Raw genomic sequence first — 23,762 nt, 5'->3', positions numbered from 1 at the left:
TCATCATCTCACTGAAAACTACCAAAAGATATAAAAGGCAAAAATCTAGAATTCTTCTATGTAATGATTCTCCAAAAGAAACTGTAACCAGTGACAACACTCTTGTAAAAAGGGTTGTTGATTTTCCCAAATGCCCGAGTTAGTTTTTTTCCTTCAAAAACAAAAAAACATTTTTTCGATGAACCAATATTTTGAAGTTTATGTTTTAAGCTTTAAGATGATGGTGCCCTTTAACATATTCCATGAATGAAAAAGGAAAAAAAAGTAATAATGTGTTACAAAACAGTTTTTTTAAAAGGCTATAAAATAATAATGATAAAACTGGGCACCCTCGAACCATAGAAATTCTATCAAAGACTGCCATATACTTTTCTCCCAGTGATGGCTACCGCACAAAATCAAAAGGATTTCGTCTTTCACATTTAGAACTCAAGCAAAATTCCAAGTGTATAGATTATACTAAAAAGACACTGGCAAGCAGCTATGCCCAATTTCCACTTTCACCAGCATTATATTCTAATTAGAAAATAGGCTTTCATTTTTTAAACTGTTAAACATGCCAATGTACTTAATCTTAAATCAATGGTTTCCAGTGACAGACCATATGTTTATTTGCAACCAATAAATTCAAGCTGTTAGGAAAAGAGATTAGAAGGAATTATCCACTTAAAAATGAATCTAAAAAATAAATTTCAAAAAGGCAACAAATACCACTGACATTTTATATCTGTCTGAATTAGTTTAAAAAATCAGATCAATATATTTTTTTCAATATTCAAATAATATTTACAGGTCACATGGGTCTAGAATGTCCCATAATAATTTAAATTTAAAGAAAATAACATGTGCAGAACTCCAAGACTCACATTAAGCTAAACCAAATCTACACACTTTGATTTGAATTAAACCTCTATCCTGTCAACCATTACCCACTAAATGAGGTAGCAATTCAGTATTGAGACAGACTGATTTAATATTTACTCATTAAAATACCATGTAATGAGACAGGGACAAGAAGATGCTTTTAAAAAAAATCAATTACAGAAAAAGCACAGAGGTGTGAGCAACTCACAATTAGAATAGAAATGAAAATAAAATGGGAACCTTCACCAGAGAACCTTAGTACCAAAGAGGCCATGTACATTTCAAAGTTCTCTGTCTATGGTATTAGTATTGCACCGCTAAGGTCTTCGGTGCTTCAGACACATCAGTTATGGTTGTGTGGAACAGCTCTGTGCAAATTATTTAGCTGATGATGCACACATCTTCTAAAAGCAGCTCTCTAAAACAACCTCAGAGACAGGCACAACTTGTGGGGGACTGGAATTTAAGTACAATTTACTAATCAATTCTTCTTGCTTCCACATTGCAAAGACATTTTGTGTAGTGACAAATAAGACTGTGAAAATTCAACTAACCAGTATTTTATTTGATTTCAACTAGAGGTAATGGAGGGGGCTTTTCAATTTGCTTTAGGTACTCAAGTTTTATTTCAGGTTTTATCTATATACTTACTGACACGACTGTTCATGTGATAAGGAACTTGTTCCATATTTAAATAGATGAGTCTATATTTGAAATTCACATATGCTATAATCAAATTAGCTATCTAGCAATTTCTATAAACAATGTCATAACAAAAATACACATTTCATGCTCCTGCCTCAAGACTTTACCTGCTAAATATGTTCATTATAATTTAGCAAAATGTTAAAGCTTGACATGTTTTACCACAGATATTACAGTAATTTCTTTCATTCAAAATACTAAATTTTTGCTGTAAATAATTTTAAAACCATTAGAATCAGATGTTTAGTAAACATTATTCTTCAAAATACTCCACATATGTGCAGAAAAATAAAAATTAGTTGTGTAATGGTTTCCACTGCAATTTAAAAATGGAAGAAATATGAAGTTTTCAAAAGATCAGGAGCCTTCCGATATTGTACATGAGAGATTCATGAGCTCTTCTGTAATCCTAAAATAAGGTCCCTACAGCCTCATTAGAGTAATTGTGACAAATTCATACTTGTTATACAGTAGAGTTGACTTAGAGACTTTTCAGTGGCTAATTTGTTTCAAGCGTATAGACACTCTATGTACAAATATATTTTGAGATAGTACCATTGAGAAGAGGCTGCCCTTCATGCACATCTTGCGACAGGACCGCACTGTAAACATCTTCAGGAAATCCAGTCTTGCATAACGCAATTTCAGCAGAAGCCTCTATAGATGCCTGCAATACAAAGAGAAAAATGTGTGCAATGATTGCTACCTCCTTCAACATTCCACTTGGCCTAATGCCTCATTTTTTCAACAATCATGGACAAACAACCCATTGTTTCCAAATGGTTACAATTAGAATGTAGAGGGCAGAGGGTTAATCTTTCTGATAAGTGGGGTAGAAGAAACAAATCCCACTTGTCCAGTAAAATCTAAATAATACACATTCCAGGTTCTTCTAAGAACTGAGTATTTCCATGAAAATGGTCATTGTGACTAGCAAATGGATCTGGGGGTGGGGACAGCCAAATTGTTTGTAAACTCCACAAATTAGCATCGCTAACTTAACTTTCAAAAAAATAGGTATACATTCAAGTATACAGACTTCTATATTCTCATCTCTAATTCTCTGTGAAGTTTGTTTCACTATTTACTTTGGTAATTAAAACACAAAATTGCAATACACTTGTTGTGGGATATAGAGTATTTTATACCAAGTAAAACCAATGAATTAAAAAAAAAATTTGTGTGTGTGTGTGCGTATACTTGAAGGATAGGGATACGTTAAAAATATAAATAAAGATTAATACAATTATGTTTCCTTTTAGACTTCAAATTGGCTTCTCTTGCCATCTTCCTATCATCACTTACACAATTATACCAAATATTATCCACCTAGTCCTCCAAGTTAGTTTCACCACTTCTTCTGGCCCTGTGGACATCCTCCCAGGACAGCAGGCCTCAGCAGAAGCTGTACAACATTTGCATTAGTTACAGGAAACTACCCTGTCCTATGAGGATCCAGAAACAGGAGGAGGAGAGGATGGAGGCTGCCAGAGGGAGGGACTTCAGTAGTGGCTGGGCCAGCATTAGAAGCAGTCTGCATTGCTGAGGAGAATCAGAAACTGAGAGGAAAGACAAAGGGAAGCCCCAGAAATAAAGAGACCTCAAAGCCGTTGTCTGCATGGAGTAACACGGTGCAGCTTCACAATTCAAGGGCCACATGGTTTATGCATGTGAATTTTTGCAAATATTAAAGCGGCAAAAACCCAGACTAATAAAATTCTCAGTTAATATTCTGTTCTTTTCAAATATGAGAAAATAAAAAAAAGTAAATTTGAACTTTGTTGAATATATCACACAGTACTTAATCTTAAAAAAGTATGAGGCGCAACAGTGAGATAATAGTTCAAACCATCAAATTAGCAAACAGTTTCAAGTCTGTTATGTGCAAGAAAGGAGTTTGAGTATCAAGTCAATGAAACAGAGCAACTGACGTCTTTACACGGGTGTCAGTGAAAGCCAGCACAGACACACTGGGGTGCAATTTGAACAACAGTAGTAAAGATGAATGCGGACATATCGTGCACAGTAGGTATGTTCCTCGGGAAATCCTCCCGTAGGCGCTCCAGCCAACATGTGCAGGAATGCTCACTGCAGCATGGTTATGACAGTAGAATCGGCAGCCTATCGAACACCCATCAGTAGGAGAATGGACTAATACATTCTCAAACAGCCAACCAAAGGAACACTCAGCCTTAAAATGGAAGACTGGGAACTACATTTATCTACAGGGTTACATCCAAACAAACAAAAAGTCAGTTTCTTCAACTTCCATGTAATATTGAAAGAGGAATTTAATTATAAAATCAAACTAGGGATGACTATTATTTTTAGTAAGTTCAGAAATCTATTTATGCAACATTCCAAATTCCAACAGGAGACAAAGCATACTACCCTATTAACCTTGCAAAAAAATAAGAATAAAAAGCATGGTTGATGACTCCATTTTTATATATAACATTTAAACACAAAAGATAATGTCATGCTATTGATACGTTAACACTACATTTAGGATAGTGGCTTCCCCAAAGGCATCAAGATAGGAAAGACATCAGGAAGAATCATACAGGCAGCCTTGATATGAATTGTAATAATTCATTTCCTTCAAAAAGAATCTAAAGCAAACAGGGTAAAATGTAAAGATGTACATGGGCACATGGGGTGCAAATTATATTATTCTCCATATATTCTCCATACTGTACATATTCCATAAAAAGAGAAAATATCAGGGATGGATAAGTTAGAAGCTGGACTTCTAACATCCCTCCGTTTGGGACACCAGGCAATATTTTGATACTTGCCAGATCTAAAAATCTAGGCACTCATCCTGAGCCTGGCACCAGGCAAGCACTCAGTAAGTGAAAGTTTTTGCTTTTAGCAAAACAAAACATATAAAGGGAGGTCACCAGTTCACCTCAGAAAATGGGCCACTGTGTTGTAAGTCTGCATCCACTGATGGGTAGGGGTCCACCTCTTTCCCTCCAGTCAAGGATTCTACAGAGGGAGATGGTGGCAGGGTTCCAGCCCAGGAGGGCAAGTGGGAACAAGAGCGTGGCTAGGACAGCAGGCCACCGCCAAGCAATGGGAGGCACTGAGTAAGCAGGCAGGAGTTACATTCCAACTTGGGCACCTGTGTTAGGTATGCACCCAAAGACGAGAGGAAAACTAATCTTTTTTCGTTTTTCCACTTTTTAAAAACTTTAAAAAATTGAGCTATAATTGCCATACCCTACATCACTTTTTAAAAATTGAGATATAATTGCTATATAACATTATATTAGTTTCAGGTGTACAATGTAATGATTTGATATTTATACATATTGCAAAACAATCACCACAGGAAGTCTAGTTAACACCTTCATTGTACACAGTAATCTTGAATTCCACTGCTAATGTCTTGTTTTTCAGTGGATCTGCCCTAAGGCAGGGGAACAAGTAGCAACATGCTCCTCATCCAAACCCACAGGAATGAAATTTCTAGGCCACATGAAGTCCATCAGTAATACTGCAAACGTTCACTTCTGAGTATCGGTCTCCCCCTTATTTCAGAAAAGGGAACTTCTGTCCTTAGAATACTACCTTTTACCCAAACACTCTGCTCATTTTCTTCACCCAGAAACATACAGTGGCTCTGAGAACTCCCGAAACCACAAAAGCACATCTCTAACAAATGTTCTCTACCAGGACTGCCGGCATTTAACAACCATGGGAGTCATGCATTACTTTATGAGATTTTCACATTTGTTTTAAACAGCTGAACTTTCCCTAAATTCTTCTTCCCCAAGACAAAATGAATCCACAGAAATAACATGCTGTTCTTCACCTATATTTTCTTTAAAATGGGCTCCATGAAATTATTAAAACATATTTTCCCTATTAATTTAGTACAATACTAATTTCCCTTCTTAATATTCAGCCCAGAGATAACAAAATTAACATGTTTAAAAAAAAACAGGAAGCACTGAAATGAATACCTCAAAACTGGAGCTACAGCAGGCCTACATCATGGCCACCACTGTGCTGATGCATCAGTATCTCAATTAATGCTCACAGCAGCCCTCCAAGGCTGGAGCTGGTACTAGCTCTGAGATTGTGGGTTCCACAGAGCTGCTGACACGATCTATCCAGGGAAGCTGATTCCATTGTGAAGCCTCTGGTGACAGCAGCTTTTTGGATATTGAAATTTTTCTAGTCTAACCTAAAACTAATGTTTTAATGTTCTCCAATAGTGGTTCCCAGTCCAACAGTGTTCTCAGTCCAGTGTGGGTATGTGCCTCAGGGGATATCTGACAATGTCTGGACACATTTTTGGTTGTCACAACTGGGAGAAGGGTATTCCTGGCTTCTAGTGGCTAGAGGTCAGACAAGCTCCCAGACATCACACAGGATCCCCTCTACCAGAGAATTGTCTAGCCCCTAATGTCAACAGGGTCAAGGGTGACACTCATGAAAAAGGAGTGTCTCCTTACCCTCTGACACCTCCAGCAGTGGGAAGCTCACTATCTCTTTAACCAGTTTAAAGAACTCTTATTGGTACATCCTCCTTTTCGGTAAGCAAAAACTCAGCACCTGTGACTTCCCCAACATTACACAATCACTCTGCCAGGCTTAAGATAAGATTCTAGAAGTCAGAAAGGGAGAGAGAACCATCCCCCAAAAAAGCTCCCTGCAGATGAGGAGGTTGTGAATCACATGCATTTTCTTAATGTTTGAATAATGCAGGGTCAGCAAATGTTTTCTGTAAGAGGGCGGGGCAGTAAATATTTGAGGCTTTGCAGACCACAGGATTTCTGCTGAAACTATTCCACTCTGCTCATGTAGTTCAAAAGCAGTCACAAACAATTGGAAATAATGAACATGGCACTGTTCATTCTAATAAAACTTTATTTATGGACACCGAAATCTGAATTTCATTTAGTTTCCAAGTGTCAGAAAATAATCTTTTTATTATTTTTAAAAGCATTCAAGCATTTGAAAATGTGAAAAACACTTCTGGCCATACAAAAACAGGCATCAGGATTCTTGTTTTCAGATCCCTGAAACAGTGTGGCTAATTTTATAAAACATTGCTATCTCCCTTACTTCTCACAATGGCCCCCTGAGCAGGGTGAAATTATGCACATGTTACAAATGAGCAAACAGCTTCTCACTTACGTGGTGAATACTCCAGACCTCACATCCGGGAGGAGGAAGAGCAAAGATTCTAACCCTATAGTCTTTCCAAGTACAACAGATCATTACAATTCTTTCAAGACTCATTTACTGAGTATCCATTTGCCTCTGGAAACAGAACAAGACACTGCCCCTGCCCTTAAGAAGTTCAAGGCTTTATGTTGGAGCAAAATAAAGTGCTGACTGGGAAGTAAAGATATGCAAAGGGCATAAGAGAGCCAGGACAAGGGTGGGGGGGGGGCCTTCCAAGCAGAGCCCAGGAGAAGCCAGGAGGTGGGGGGTGGCAAGAAGCCATCCCAGGCAGTCACTGCCTGAGCGAGAACAAGGCAGTGAGAAACAGCATACCGCCTGGGGAATTATAATGAGTTCAGTGTCACTGGAGTCCAAGAAGCAAGGGAGAAAGTCAAAGTTGAGGCTGGAGAGTTAGATGGGGTTAGATCATAGATGGCTGGAGGCTTGGGGTCACCCTGTTGGCGTAGGGGAGCCAGGCACAGATTTTAAGCAGAGGCGGACTGTTTGACAGAGAGTTCTGTGATGCATTGTGGGAAATGTGTGTGTGTGGCAGAGGGTGGGGGGTGCGACAAGGGAAGGCTGAGACTTAGGACACAGCCTTGAATCAGGCAGGGGCTGCAGGAATGAAAGAGGGGCAGACTGTATCAATATGCAGGCAGTTGAAAATGACAGGGCTCAGCGAGGACAGGGTCTCACAGCGGATGCAGGGAGGGAGGGAGGGAGTGATGCCCTCCCACGGTTCCAGCTCAGTGGCTGTGGACATGAGTGGCACAGACTAAGGGAACACATCTCGAAATTAGCACATCAGGAACAAAGTGCTAAAGCAGCAGCAAGAATGAGATGGTAAATCTTCCTGTAGAAATCAAAGACTCCATAGCTGAAGTGACATTTAGGCTCTGTCTTTAAAGATGATTAAAAATTTGCCAGGAGAAAGAAGAGGAAATGGAAAAAGGCATTCATTTCAGGCAAGAGGTGCAGCACGAACAAAGGCCCTGTTGATTTATGTTGAGCTTGTAGTCAACCCAAACAACCCTGATCTTTTATACCAGGCAACTGTTAACTCACGGCTTCCAATATCTTTGCTGCTGATCTGGAGCCCCAGGGAACAACAATTTACATTTAACCCTACAAGACTTGATCTCAATAAATTAATAATTACATCTAGATTTAGTCAGTCCTCCTGACTTTCCGTATCAAGCAAATCTAATGAGACACCCCACCGTCTTCATGAAGATACTACTCAGATACTGAAGAGAGGGCATGGCACGCACCCAGACCTCATGCTCTACAGGGGCTCCGGAGCCAAAAGCCAGGCTCTGGATGGGCAGTCCGTGGAGTAGTTAGAAGCATGGCCTTTCAACATGCCAGACCACCTGAGTTTGAATCCCGTCTTTCACTCACTATCTGTGAGACCTCAGAGAAGTCAGTTTCCCTATCTGCACAAAATGTTTAATAAAGACAGCACCCACTCAGAGGGCAGGTGAGAGGAGTACATGAACGCACATGTGTGAAGCGCTTACAGGAGTGTCTGGCACGTGGTTATTCAATGGTTGTTATCAGCAATAGCAGTACTACTATTTTTATGACAATGTGAATCTAACTCTGTCGTATAGCCAATTTAGCTCCCAAACTTGCTCAGCATAGCAAGGAATCTGGAATATTCTTCTAAAATACAGAGTCCTAGATCCCAGCTCAAGACACACTAAAACAGAATGTCAGAAGATGTGAATAAATCAGTATATTTTACAAGTGGCCACACGTTCAGCCCATGTTTCCATCTCTGAAACGTTTCTGAACTCCAGATTTGGCATATCTTATCTTTGTTCCTAGTCTTCAAGTCTAATAACTTAGCAACAACAAAAAGGAGTAGCGAAGCAATTATTTTTTCTGCTCTTAACAATTCCATGTGGTCTCCTAGTTACTGTGAGCACCGGAAAATTGAAACCACAGTCATCCTTTCATAATTACCTGTATGAGAATTTTGCCCCAGGTTAGCATGAAGCTATTCTTTTACTTGAAAAACACTCCTTCTTGATTTTTTTTTGTTTTGTTTTGTTTTTAATTGGAACATATTCCACTCCCAGTCCTTTAGTAATTCTCCTCTTCTCCGGAATTCTGCAAAGATTACAAGCAGTCAGCAAGTGCTCTCGGCCCATCAGGATGAAATTCACGCTGGGCAGAGGATCTGAACTCATTTAGTGCTGCCCCGCACTCTCACACAATCAGCTCACCTATCTTGAGTTTCAATTTCCTCCTACAAGTATTTGCTCTACTCTTCCCCGGCTGAAGATCGACCTTCTTGTCTAAAAAGGACAGAAGTGTAATAGGAGTTGAGGAGTTCTGCTTGCCTGTTAGTATTAGTCTATCTGTTCCAGTTCTGAACTCACAGCGACATCACTTTTTGCTCTTGTTAAAATTTTTTGGTAGCCTGAATATTGGGAGTTTTAAAGCCTGAGTCCGCTATGCTTTTAGGTTCCCGTTTTCATAATTTTTTTTTTCTTTCTGTATTTTACAGTCATCCTTGGTCACTGGCTCTGCTTTCCTGTTTCCCCCAAGTCACTCCTAAATCCAAGCTCTTAAATATTCCACTGAAGCCTCAGTGGACTCTTCAATCTCCATGCCTCTCCACCTTCTTCCTGATCAGGATCATTTATGATTATTGGCTAAAAATTCTGCATCTGAAAGCGACCCAAACCTAATATGATTTTTTTTCCTTCTGGCTCTGAAGACTGCCTAAACTAAAACCTAGGCTCTGCTGGTTACCATAAACTCCTTAATCAATTGGATGTTTTTCCCCAAAGTACCCATCGCTTCCTCTTCTCTCTCCTGTGGTATTCTCTGGTCAGAATCTGGTAAAAATTAAGAATACTGTAAAGTAGCATATCGAACACAGTCAATAAAGCTGAAAACCTCATTTTCCTTAATAGTATGTTTATTTCCCTCACTCTTTACAGATATAAAGGTAGTAATGTGTTGCGGTGGCTCTGGAGCAAACCTGCGTGACCTTGAAAAGCTATATAACTTCATCTGTGCCTCAGCTTCTTCCTTACTACTACTACTACTACTACTACTACTACTACTAATAATAATAATAATAATAATAGTTAATAAGAATATCAGCCTCACAGGATTGCTGTGAAGCATATAAAGGCCTTAAAAATAATGCCTGGTTCACCACAGTGCAATGGTTAGCTATTACTTATTAAGATACTGTTGTTGTTTTGGGGGGATACTTTTATCTCTTTGCTACCCGATAATTATTTTTAAAGAATTTTGTGAAGAAGAAATACTGAAAAGAAACCACTAAAAGTCCATTCACAAACATGTAGAAAGGAAAACAAGTGGAATTCCCTTCATAATAAGTGATTTGCCCAGGGGTGGGCCGTGGTGGAGAAGGAGCGGGGACAACTACAGTAATGCTTTTATTATGTGGTTATGTGTTCCAAATGATATAGGCATATATAAACAATTAGTGAAGACGTATTTCAAGTGGTTTGTGGGGTACGTGGCAAACTAATAATGAAACTGTCCAAGAACCAATTCTGCATGACTAATTTTTTAAATCCAATTTATAATCACAGTTACATTTGCCAGATTCTCTACATTTCGTAGGATTCGATCCATGATGTTGGAGGTTGGCTATGTTAAGATTATTCAAGAGCTATGCCCCTCTTGAAAGATTATTCTCTGTGTCAGTCATGCCATTGATGGCACCCTGAATTTCATATCCCTGGAAACATGCTTGAAACGTGAAGAAGCTTAACCCTGGATGTTGATATTTTTGTTTTGTTTTCAAACAGGTTCTTTAACTCTGCCTTGACTTCATGATACGACCTAGACCAACTTAAGTGCAAAGTACACCTGACGAAGGCCACACATTATCCCCCTGTAACCCACCTAGAGATTTCCATCTGTGCTTCAATTGTATTATTGGGGTGGGCCCTTGAATATTTCTAGTAGCAGGACAGTTATTTTTCTGATTTTTATCTCTTTTAACAAAATAGTGCCAAAGGCAATAATCAAATAATAGCACCAATACTGGCCCAGGAACCTGACAACTCTGCTGAAATTGAACTCTGAACTAGAGGACAGCACTGTAATATAACAGCCTGATGGACAGAAACCTAGTTCTACATACAAAATGTGGTTTAGAGTATCAACTTCCAGGTGTTGAACTTATCAGTGCTTAGGACCATATGTAAACATTCATCAACTAGAATCCACAGAGATGTATGCAATGCCCGATGTCCAGAGCCCATGTGAAGGGAGGCTTCCAAGGCACCTGGAGTGAAGTCCCAGAGGACAGACAGGAGTTTACCAATGAGTGTCCTTGATTTTTAATGTCATGAATAGCAACACTATAGCTACCAACTGACTTGGCTTCTGAAAGTATATAATTGTGAGATGATGTCTCAGGCAGTTATGCAAGGAAACTGCATTAAAAGTTCCAGAAAGTGTCTAAGGCAATTCCCATAGAGATGGCCAATCCTGGTTTAAATTGATTTTGTCCCCTCAACTCATTACACTCACCAGAGATTGTACCATGTTTCCATACAACGTTTCAAATATCAAATGTTATAGTATTTAACACCAGACTGTGTTTATAATCCACTTGGGAATATAGTTAACTAAATACACTGAATATCAGTGACTGCTAATATTTACCGGGTGCTTACTAAGTGGAGAAGGAAAACTCTGACTCCAAAAAACCTCCGCTGCCTTGCGGCATACCTCTTCAGGGGAAAGGCTAAGGGAGTAAACCCCGACAGAAAATCCGGAGCCGGAGTCCCTAAGGTGGTTTGACATTGTAGTCAACACCGGCAACTCCTGCGGCACACCTGAAGCCAAGCTGTATTGACTTCGTCTTTCCCTTGGATCCTTCAGCTGCGAAGAGAGGGGGGGTCTGCTGCATGGGCTACAGCAGACCCTCCATATCACCCTGCCCAGGCTCTGTAGCTTCAGCTTCACTGGAGAGGACACTCCAGCGTCATCGTAAGATGTCGATTCAACACGGGAGGAGACAGATACCGTGTCACTCCCGAGTCGGACTGCACAGCCATTCTCAGCGGTGCAGATAGACTCTTAAGAAGCTACACCATCATCTCTCGAGATGGACGGCTGCCGACGACGACGACTAAGTGCCAGGGCCTATGATCCAACGCTTTGCATGCCTTACTCCTCAACAAATCTCCAACAATCCATTGGGGCAAGTGCTAACACTGGTGCCATTTTGCGGCAAGGAAGCAAACTGAAACAACAGGCCCTAAGGTCACCAGTCAACTTAGTAATGCTATTCAGCCCAGCACTGGAGGTCTTTAGGGACCTCCCCTCACCACTGCCCAGTCACCAATATAAACCATCTGGAAGCATCCAAATGCACTAATACATATCTAACAGCCTAAGGAGTAGGAACCTGTCCTAGGTAAATTAAGACCCAGTGAGAAATTTACCCTCTGTAAATGTGACCTTTTTTTCTAAAATATAATTCTCACATATGTGATATATGTTAATAAAATACTTTCACTATGAAAAAAAATGAGAGAAAGAGACATCAAGTCAAACTTCCATAAACACCTTGTTTTTTTAAGTTACCTAAATCAAAGCCCCCACCATCACCCTCAACTCTTCTAAAAATATGTATCGAGTATGTTAATTTTCAGTAGGTGATATTGATGAGGGAATGATTGCAGTCTGTGACAGTGTGTTAATTTGCTATCATCCAGACTGTGTTGTACTTATCCACTCAGGTTTGATTCATAAAACCTGAAGCATGGTTTCACTTTTTAAAACTGGTTACAGACCTTTACAGTCCCCATAACTCTGACTTAATTTGAATAACAGGCCATAGTAATAATTTACCTAATTCTGAGTTCTTGATAAGATAAACCCAACCCAATTAAACTATTCTTCTTGTGATAAAACAACATTCACAACACAGCTTCCAGAAAGGTGCTGCAGTGAAAGGAGGGCACTGTCAATAATGTCAGAGTTCAAAGCCATTCCTGAGCTTGTTCCCAAAACAGCACCTTGTCCAGTGGGCTTTTTTTTTTCTTTTCTTTTTTTTTCTTTTTTACTGTTGTTCTTCTACAGTTGTCCCAATTTTCCCCCATTGCTCTCCCCTGCCCCGCCCAACCCCTGTTCCCAGAGTCAATCCACACCCCATTGTCCATGTCCGTGGGTCTTTTATAGATGTCCCTTGACTGGACTTCTAATAAGTTAACTAACAAAGAAGCAAACCCACAGAACTGCATGGTAACTCAGAGGTTAAAGCTAAGATAGTCAGTTCCAGCTGCAACTCAGGGGTGGAATAATCTAGCATTTTTTCCACCGTGGCTACCATGAGTAATTTTTAAGTCTGACATTTGGACAGTTCTACTGTGTAATCTGTAGAGAGGGGATGCTTCTTCCCCTTCTGAGGCTTCTTTCCATGTAGTACCTCCACCTCTTTCCACTCTACCAATCAATCAGTCACACCCTGAATGCCAGTTCCCAAAGTGGGGTCTGATCCTTCCAGAGGATCTGAAAAAGCAAAACTATTTTCAAAACATAGTATTTCTGGCCTTTTCATTCTCATTCTGACGCCGATGTAAAGTGGAATTTTCCAGTGGCCACGTGATCTGTGACACCTGAACTCGGCAAACACAGAAGCAGATGGGGGGGATCCAACTCTCTTCTTCTTAAGACAGACATTAAGCAGATTTGCAAAAATTTAAAAGCACAATGCTACTCTTCCTACTAATTTTGTTTTTCTGTTTTGGAAAATTATACTTATTGTTCACAAACACTAGTACTTAAAATGTTTAAATGAATTAAATAAATATTATGTATTTTCTCAGTTTAATTTCTAATAATGCTAAACATTGAAAATATTCCCCACCTGATAAAAGCTCATTGGGGTACTCAATAATTTTTAAGAGTGTAAAAGAGTCCGTGCACCAAGAAGTTGTGAAATGCAGCCCTAGAGAGAAGAGGGATGGACTGAAATTATCTGAAGACAGAACTCCAAAGAAAAATCTAGACAGCTGGTGGCCAGCACTGTGTCCTCCTCCCCACCTGGGAGTCACAAACCCATAGAAAACAAGTGTGGTGATCTCATTTTCCATGCTGGGAGTTCGCAGGTCTCCTGCAGCATTTGGGGAAGGGGGGTTAGTTAGTCCATCACTGCCTGCAACTGAGTGAGCATGTCTGTGGAATTCTGGGGTCCTGTATTAGCAATAGACATGCCCACAGAGAAATAAAAGCCACACCCCCTCCAGCCCACACGTGAGCAGAACCTTGGCGGTATTTTGCTGTTCCAACTGTTGGCTCTTCTGGCTTACATTACACTCGATTCAGAACTCAGCACAAGGAAGAGAAGTGCTATTTACTGGGTGCCTTTAGAGACTTTGGCATTTAGGTGTACTCTCTAAGGACCACAAAAAATAAAAACGGAGTCCGATGGTGGGGAAGGAAATACTCAAGGAGGCACTGGGGCATCAGGCAGGGGAGAAAGGGTGCTTTACTTAGGCTTTGAATGTTCTTTAACTCAGTGGTTTGAAGTCTTGAATGTGCAATGTGGCTGGTTTTTATAGCTGGCAGGTGGCTTTTAACATCAAGAGTCTTTAATTCCTAAACCACAGGGTATTTTGATTTCCACGTGTGACCACAACTGATGGTGGTTATTCCCGAGGAAAGTGGCTGTTCAGACAGGTAGAGCCTGGAGGAAAGACAATGAACCCCAAGAAAGGCTACAGACCAAGGATCTCAGAAATGAGGCAGGACTCACAGTGACCCTGGCCAAATGTTTGATGAGGGCTGCTGCAGGTTGGCTTTGGCAAAGGTCTGAGGCAGGTCAGCATTCCTGGTGGTGCCCATGGGCCCCAGGCCTGAATAAACAGAGACAGCTGAGGCAGAAGAGAAGGGGATTATTTCAACATCCATTGCATGGACTAAGTAAGCAGAACAATGTTTGCTGTTTTTCAATGACAGTGAGTTCAAGAGCCCTGGGGATTCTCATACCTTGACCAGAGGCTCAACGGTCAGCTTCCACCAAGTGGTCTGGATTAGTCTTTACAAATGAAGGGGAAACCTGCCCTTGTTGATGGTCTCCTTTAACCAAAGCAACCCCAGAGCAAGTGGCATGGAAAGAGCCAATGTGGCACGACACTAAAAACACCTGCTCCCAAGACAGTGTGTCCCCAGTCAACCACACGCCAGAGCCCACACCGGTGACAGCACCAGGCTGTCAGCCTCAAGGGGCTCACAGGGAAAGGCCAAGTAGGAGGTTTGACTGTGCTGGTTACAGACCAAAACTCATCAGGGAGAGGCTCCCAAAGGGAGGTTAAATGTAGCACTTTGTATGTACCTGGGGAGGAGGGGGCCCACCCCCAGCATTCTGGGTTTTCTCTCAGAACGTTGACATTTGAGATACTGCTGCTTATGCACAAGATTCAGAAATGTCCGATGGTGGCAATCCCCATCCTCTTCCAAGTACCTTTCTTTCTCATCCAGCAAATTCATTATCTTTAAGTCTTTATTCCCTCTTTGAACTCTGTGTTTAGTTCAAAGGTCATGGATTAGTGCAAGGGGCTTAGCATTCAGGAAAAGCTAACCTAGGGAAGGTGTTCTCTGCCCACTGCGAGTCCCTCCCTCAGATATCACTGGCTCTCTACTTTGTTCTTTAGGACACTTAAGGACAGGCTCTGGGGTCATGGTGATTTCACCTGAGATGACTCCTCTTCCAGGTTTGGGACTGGCTTGTGTTCTAGTGCTGCAGGCTGTGTGACTACTGTGCTCGTCATGCATCCCTATTAGGTTTGAGGACCCTGTAAAAAGTAAAGCTATAGATCTTTTAAAACTTCATGAGGTTGGGAGCAAAACTGTCCGGACAAGAGCCCACCTCCCCCTCTTAGGGTGATCACCATGCTTCTGGGGGAGCACACACTTAATTTTTAACCCAGTATCTGGGGAAGGTTGAGTAGAACCCCATTTTCCCTACTTCCAGGTAGAGGGCCCTACACTAGCCACACCACTCCTGACCTCTGTCGACCTCTCCGGCAAGCTTGGGTGCAATAACTGGGCCTACTGAGTCCAGTCGCCCCCACCCCATCACATTATCTCTTCTCTGCTGGGGCCAGCCTCACAGGCAGTGCAAATATGATTATGCTCTGGGTGAATTTACAGTGACAGGATCCATAGGTGGAAAGCTGGCCCTCATCCAGTATTGCTGGGTGGGGGGAACTAATTCTGAGACCTGACACATTTAAGCCACATTTCCAATCTTGTCTTTATCAGTAATAAAGATTGTATTTTAGTTCTCCATCTTCTCACTCTTTTGTCTTATTTGTTCAGAACTTAGATGGATAAGAAGCTCTATTTATTAGGTCCCTTCAAAGGCCCCAAAATTGCCTATAAAGACTCACTATCACTAAAAACTTAAAGGCCTAAGCTAAGAGATCAAAAAAGAAGCCAGGCCAAAAAATCTTATACCGTCAGCAGGGCCACAAGGCCACTTGGATAGATGGACACTAAAGGTCTGAGAGCAGACAACCAAGATTATTCAATTGTTTGGGGAGTTAATGGTATGGGAAGAGAAAGTCACATGTATCTCTGGATTACTGGCTAACTACAGTTATGGACCAAGCTGAAATCAGGGAAAATAGGGTGATTCACAGAACCAGTAACTACTCATCAGTTACTTCCATCTCTTAAAATCACCACCTGGGGCAGTGTGACCAGTGACAGAAATTGCTTACTTCCATGGTGGCCTATCCTACTTTTGGCTCAATCTGTTAGATTTTCCCACTCGTAAGGCCAAAGTTTGTTCCTTGAAACTGAGATCCTTTAAGTCTTCATTCCAAAGTCCAAATCCTCCTCCAGACTAAAATCCTTCAAAATCTTGAATAGACAGACTTATCTTGTTCCCACTGCTTCCCACCCCGCTGGCCACCTCCTAGTGGTGTGCCATGGGTAAATGGTTTACGCCAGGCTTTGTTCAGACTTTTGTAGAATAGACAATGATAAGATGCCTACACATCTCAGGGGGCTGATGTGAGGATTACATGAGACAATGCATGAGAAGTGTTTGGCCTGGCACATAGTAAGCACTCAGCAAATACTAGATTTAATCAAGTGAGTCTGCTTTCAAGAAGGCTCACAATCCTTGGAAACACACCATACAAGCCATAACTGAAAAATATTACACAAAGGGAATGAGAAACAAAGAGCCAGAACAAGAGACAGGCAAGTTACAAACTTCACATGATGGACTAGGATTCATACAAATAGCTCAAGGAAGAAGAAAAGGCCAAATTAGCTAGTAAAGATGCACATGCACATAGCTTGCTACACAGCAATTCTACTTCCTGGTATGTAGTTCTGAGCAGATCAGCATTCCATCACCTGGAAGCATGCTAGACATGCTAATTCTCAGGGTCCACCACAGATTTACTGAATCAGAAGCTCAGAGGGTGGGAGTAGGGCCAGGGATCTGTGTTAAACAAACTGTCAGGCGAGTCTTATGCAAGCTCAAGTTTGGGAAATACAGCCCTAGAGTGTTCCTGGCACTTACGCCCAGTTTGCATGTACAGGAATGTTCACAGAGGCAAAATTCTGACCACACACACAAGCCCATCAAGAACAAATTGAGTAAGTAAATTGTACCATAGTCAGAGCATACGATGCCCTAGAGCAGTGAAAGCGAACAAATTATAGCTATACAACTCAACTAAATGAATCTTATAGACATAATACTGAGCAGAAGAAAATAAAAAATTACATTACATGTATACACATACATGCATTGTACACTGATACAAATATACATGATATACTGTATATACACTTATGTAAACACCTCTATATATACACATATATAAGAAATAGATAGATAGTTAGATGGTAAAAGTATAAAGCAAGGAATAATTTTTAGACAAATAAATAGTGGCTACCTCTAGGAGAAGGTGAGGAATGGGAATAATACTCTGGAGACTGGCAATATTCTATTTCCTAACCTGGATGGTAGTTATACTGACATAGTCTAAATATTTTAATTACTGCTCATACTGTATACATATGCTTTATATGCTCCTCTCCAAGTACAATATTTTACAATTGAAAAAGTATTTTTTTAAAGGTTGAACTTCATACATATACAAGATAGAATCGAATGCCAATTCTGCCTTCATTTTTTTTTTTTTTTACCTGCATATAAATAGATGTCAAACCTAGGAACACAATCTCTGACATCAGGCTGTTGACATATGAATCCTTGCTCTATCACTTAATAACTTTGGGTACTTTAGCTTAACCTGTCTGTGCTTTGGTGTCCTCATATGTAAAATGGGTATAATTTCTTTTTTTGGCAAATTAAATGAGTTACCACATGTAAAGTACTTAAAACAATGCCTAGCATATGTACTACTCAAAAAAGATGTGCTAATATTAGGATAGGATGAAACTAAGTTAAAAGCAACATTTCCTGCCTCTGTCAATAAATTATCAGTATGTACATGAACAATGAATCTACCTCCACTCTGTTTTTGCCTATTTTGTGCTGGCAACAATCAATATAACACTACCCGCAACCCTCGTGTGTGTGTGTGTGTGTGTGTGTGTGTGTCTGAACCCATTCACTCTTCATAACCACCTTATGATTTATACTATTTATATACACGGGCACACCAAGGGACAGAAATTTCAATATGCTGTCCAAATTCCACAACAACCAAGTGTCAGAACCAGGGCACAAACACAGGTCATCTAGCTCCCAGTCCGTATTCTTAACCACTGTGCAACACTGCCTCTCTAAACAGTTAAATCAGTAAAAGTAAAGAGAAAAAAAAAAAAGAATGAGATCTAACAATTTACATAAGTATATTTAATAAAGGAAGCATTTTAGTTCAGAAAAAAGGAAATTTTATTTGACAAATGATAGTCACCCGAGTGTTTTTAGGTACACAAAACTGGGGGAAGAAATAAAGCAAGAACCACTCACTAACCCATACCATATACAAAAATAAGTTTCAGACAAGTAAAAATCTAAGTGTGAAAATATAAACATAAATACAACATGATATGGCATGACGTCTGGGAAGACTATGTTTGGAGGTGGATGGTTTCAACTTACATCTTGGCTCACCTATCAAAGAACAGTATTCCAGAAATGCATTATATATTATTTTTAGATATTTATTCATCTCAATTATGAAGAACTAAGGCTCAGGGAATATAAGGATTTGGAATCTTGACAATATCTATTACTAAAGCAAATACTAAAAAAATGTAACCTCACTGTTTTCCAAAATGCTTGTATTTTAGGCTATAAAGCAATCTGCAGATAATCCATTCTTATCTACATTTAAATATACCACTATCCCCCTTTAAAACATAGCTCCATTGAGACCACCTCAAATAAAGGTAAAACCCTAACCCAAATCATGGAATAATTTAGTTTCATTTACAAGGTACTTAATTAGAATTAATTTGTAAATTAAATCAATGGTTATGCTATTCTCCCCAAATGTTCTTAGTTATCTGTCAAACAGAAAAACAGAACTGTAAATAAAATTTAATGCTGAAAACACAAACACTGTGTAAACAATTTATCGTAGAAAAACTATATGTAGGGATGAAACAAAAGTAAATACAAATTATATATCAATAAGCTAAGGCCAACAATGTGTACAAGCTTTTAAACTCTGTAAAATAAAGTCCACATGTTTAAGAACATCAATAAATGAGATCCACCTTAAGCAAACAAATCGTTGGTGGGCTATTACTTCTGGATTGGATTCCTTAGTCCTCAACATTCTGCATAGAATCTAGATCTATCTACTCAGCAACCTTTATAAATGGAGAGTCAAGGCCTCTACAAGAAAGATCTAGGGACAAGTATGTACTCAGCATCCTTCATGGCAACCTCTCAAATCCTTAAAAAATCTACACAAATACAAAAGGGGGTCAATTGTACCCAAAGATGCGCTGTAGCTGAGGAGACTGGGAGTTTGTGGAATTATAAACCCTTAATGTAACCTTTTCAAATTAAAAATAAATCTGGGTAAGGCCTCATTAAGAAGTGGGTCAGTATTAAGCTGAGAGAAGGTATTAAGAAGCACCACTTAGATTAGAATCTGTTAACACTCAAACATTCTGCTTGAAGACTTCAAGTCAAAAAGACATTTAGTCCTTTGCCTCCATCTTCCTCTTAAAGAGAGGCTATGAGTTACTGAATTCCAAATACATTTGGAGCAATATTGCCAAATTACCAGAATTACAGAAAAAGAAATCTGAGTAGGAAATACCTTTCGTGGTTCTACCCCATAACATGCAAGTGAACTTTGCTGCAATGAAAAAATCCATCTATTGCTTCTGGTTATTCAAAAAAAAATTTTTTTCCAACTTCCTTAATTTTCCAGATATTTATATAGTATCAATGAGTCTTTCTTAATTTTGTGACTAATAAAAAATATGACACAAATATGTGAATGACTTACAAATTGAGTTTAAGATGCCAGACACAAAAGGGTATACAAGTACAGTGTATTACTAGATGAACTACAAAAATAAGCAAAGTGATCTGTGCTATTAGAAATCAAGTAAATAATTACCATAGAGAAATAATTAAAATTGGAAGAAGGTAACTCCTGAGTGCTGGTAATACTGTCACTGGTTAGTTGCTGATTCGACAGTATGTTCAATTTTTGAACATTCAGCAGGCTATCCACTATGTGCACCCTTCCCTGTACGCAACTGATACTTCTATAAACTGTAGGGTCGTGTGTGAGTGTTGTGTAAACTTCACATTTTGAGTTCCCTAAAATGTAACATGGGAAGCAGGACATTAGAACCCGATCATGGAGATGTTGGCACCAGATGGATTCTACCGGGGCTGGATGCCACAGGAGCTGTAAAAGGCTAATATTTTGATTGCACAAATTAATTTTTCATTATTTACTACACCAGAAAGCCATAAAAAATGAACTTCACTCTGAACCATTGGGTTAACCAATTGAGACAAAAGAAAAAAATGAAGTGATCATAGTCTCTACTTTTAAAGATTTATGTTAAGCAGGAGTGGATTATATCCCCTTTAAACTTAATAAAATTAATGTTTTTTAGTTATTTATTTCAGTTTACTTAATAACTCCCCAATCAACTAACGGTGATATTGTTGGAGATTATAGTCCAGCCAAATGTATCCACCCACCAAAAATACCAAGGAAGATGCCCCAAAAGAAGACACTGGAATTATCTTCTGGCTGGCAGGCTCCTTGTAATACAGGCTTCCCCCGCTAGGTGAGTGTTCTAGGACTCTCTTTGTATCTCTACCGGCTGGCATTGTTATGAGAGGCTGCATTCAGTTTCAGTGAATTTTTTTGAAAGACACTTTCAATGCATTTACCCATTACATGATGGGCGATTTACAAGCACGCCTGCCTACACCACACTGAGGGTTCAGCAGTTTTTGACCAAAAACAGCATGACACCCATACCCCACCTTCCCTATTCATCCCATCTTGCCCCAAGGTATTTTTCTTTTGGTTTTCTTGGATGAAAAATGTCCTCAAAGGAAAATGTTTTGCCCATGTGGAAGAAGTGAAATAAATATCAGCAGAAACACTAAAAGGCATCAAAATTGACAAGGTCAAAACTGTTCTGACCAGTGGAAAAACATCTCGGTAGGTGTTCTGCATCAAATGGAGAGTACTTTGAAGGTGCCTGAAGCTTAAACATTTAAGAATATACGTATTTTAAAAATAAATTGACCTGGCTGCTGTGGCTCAGTGGATTGAGCGTCGACTTGCGAACCAAGTGTCGCTGGTTCAATTCCCAGTCAGGGCAGATGACTAGGTTGCATGACAGGTCCCCAGTTGGGTGTGCAAGTGAGAGGCAACCACACAGTGATGTTTCTCGCTCTCTCTTTCTCCTTTCCCCCCTCTCTAAAAATAAGTAAATACACAAGCAAACAAATAAATTATTTTAAAAAATAAAAAATAAAAATAAATTGAGTTTTTTGGGTCCCCCCTCGTAGGTCAAGTTACAAACAAAATAGTTCTAGGTTTTTGCAACAGCAAACAGATAAATCAGTATCTGTACTCAGTCCCTGCACAAAACATTCACAGGAACCTGTTTGTAGTAGGTCCTTCTGAGGTATGGACGCATACGAGGTCTGTCCAGAAAAAAGTCCAACCATTGTTAATATAACAAGAACAGTTTGCATATCAGTGAAGTCAAGAAGAGTGGACTGGAATGCACATGAACGAACAATTACAACTTCACTGTACTGGTTGGTGAGGGTGGTAGACACCATTGAGTGAGCATGTGTACTGTGTGATCATTGCATTTAAAATGACTGAGCAAGAAGAGCAACGAATCTGCATCAAATTTTGTGTTAAGATTGAACATTCCTCCACAGAAACTATTCGGATGATTCAGAAGACTGCACCTATGGGCAACTGGTGATTGGCAGCTTAATCACAACAATGTGCCCACTCATCCATCATGTCTTATGCAGATTTTTTTGGTGAAATATCAAATCACCCAGGTGACTCAGCCCCACTACAGCCCTGTGACTTCTAGCTTTTCCCAAAACTGAAATCACCTTTGAAACGGAAGAGATTTGAGACCGTCACTGAGATTCAGGAAAATATAGTGGGGCAGCTGATGGCAATTAGAAGAACTGTGTGAGGTCCCAAGGTGCCTACGCTGAAGGGGACTTAGGCATCATTGTCCTATGTACAATGTTTCTTGTATCTTCTTCAATAAATGTCTCTATTTTTCACAGTGCATGGCTGGATACTTTCTGGACAGGCCTCGTATATTTTTTTAAATGCCAAATAATTTCATTTGTGTGAGAAAAAGTGATTCAAACTATTCAAACATAAGAAAGGTGCCATTAAACATTTAAGCATTTCAAAATGGAGTGATGGAAACTTGAATTTCTCTTCTCACAAAAGAATGTTGGAAAAAAAGTTTTTAAAAAAAGCATTCATAGCCTTGAGTTTCTATAAGCTCTTGGTAAGTATTTTTTAGTTCTTGGATTCACATAAAGAATTGTTTTTTGAGCACTTATCAGTCCATTATTTGATGATCAAAACTATTTTAAGAACATTATAAAACTGACTACGAATCATTTCCCTAAATTTTTTTTTTCCTTTTTCTTTTCCTTTCTCTAAAAGAACATTTTAAAATAAAGTCCTAACCAACCATTAAATTTTGGCTTCATATTCCAAAGTAAATAAAAATATTTAATGTCAAGATTAAAGACTGTAACTGAAAAGTTAACTACTTTAAAAAACTTTATCAATTCAGTAGAGAGAAATTTCAATTATGCGATACTCATCCCCAAAGTATCACATTCAAAAGGTCCCATTTTGGGAGGAGAAAATCATGTGCTTTGCAGTCAGGTTCACCTCTATAGCGTCAGATAAGGTTTTCCTCTGGATTCTCACAATATTCAAAATGCCTGAGTTCCAGTTTCATCATTTCTAAAATGGGAATAAAACCACATCTCCTAGAGTTACAGAAATAATTAACTGAGATAACATATTAGCTTCCCTACCTGAAATTAAAACTATTTCATTTTAAGGTTTAATACTACCAGACATGGTTTTGTTTTATTTTAAAGACTTGACGAGGTAGCAGCAAATATCTAAAGTTTCCATAGTTTGCCTGGGAGTATGTGCTTCTCAGAGTTATAGGAATGAACTGATGGCAATTACTAAAAATAAACTGTGAAATGTCTTAGAAATGCATATGTACAAAAAAACTGAAAGGGCAATCTTTAGAACCCTTACTGAAAGCAGTAGTACAAAAGTGTTGTATATAATGCAACAGAAGAAAGCTGAATAAACTCGAAATGTTTTAGTAATGAAGAAAAATGTTATTTAACCCTTCCGATTCCCATAATTTCTGTAGTACTAAAGACTCTAAATAAAGCCCCTTTAGTTAACTTTTTTTTACTACTTCTTTAATCCACTATAACATTAAATAATATATCAGAGTTGGAGGGAGGGAGGATCTAAGTTTAAATG

At 39.4% G+C, this 23,762-nt stretch overlaps 1 protein-coding gene across 1 annotated transcript in view; it reads right to left on the bottom strand.

Moving 5' to 3' along the window:
* Nucleotides 1-23,762, bottom strand: part of CDH2 (cadherin 2) — a 210,638-nt gene that overhangs the window by 179,580 nt on the left and 7,296 nt on the right. The window contains exon 2 of the mRNA XM_090285686.1: nt 2,125-2,236. Coding sequence (XP_090141812.1) covers nt 2,125-2,236 — 112 coding nt within the window. The remainder of the gene's footprint in view (nt 1-2,124; nt 2,237-23,762) is intronic.

The sequence above is a fragment of the Furipterus horrens genome, unplaced genomic scaffold (assembly GCF_987537825.1).
Source record: "Furipterus horrens unplaced genomic scaffold, mFurHor1.1.pri manual_scaffold_8, whole genome shotgun sequence".
In the NCBI taxonomy this organism is placed as follows: domain Eukaryota; kingdom Metazoa; phylum Chordata; class Mammalia; order Chiroptera; family Furipteridae; genus Furipterus; species Furipterus horrens.
This window is presented reverse-complemented; position numbering and strand designations above follow the sequence as displayed.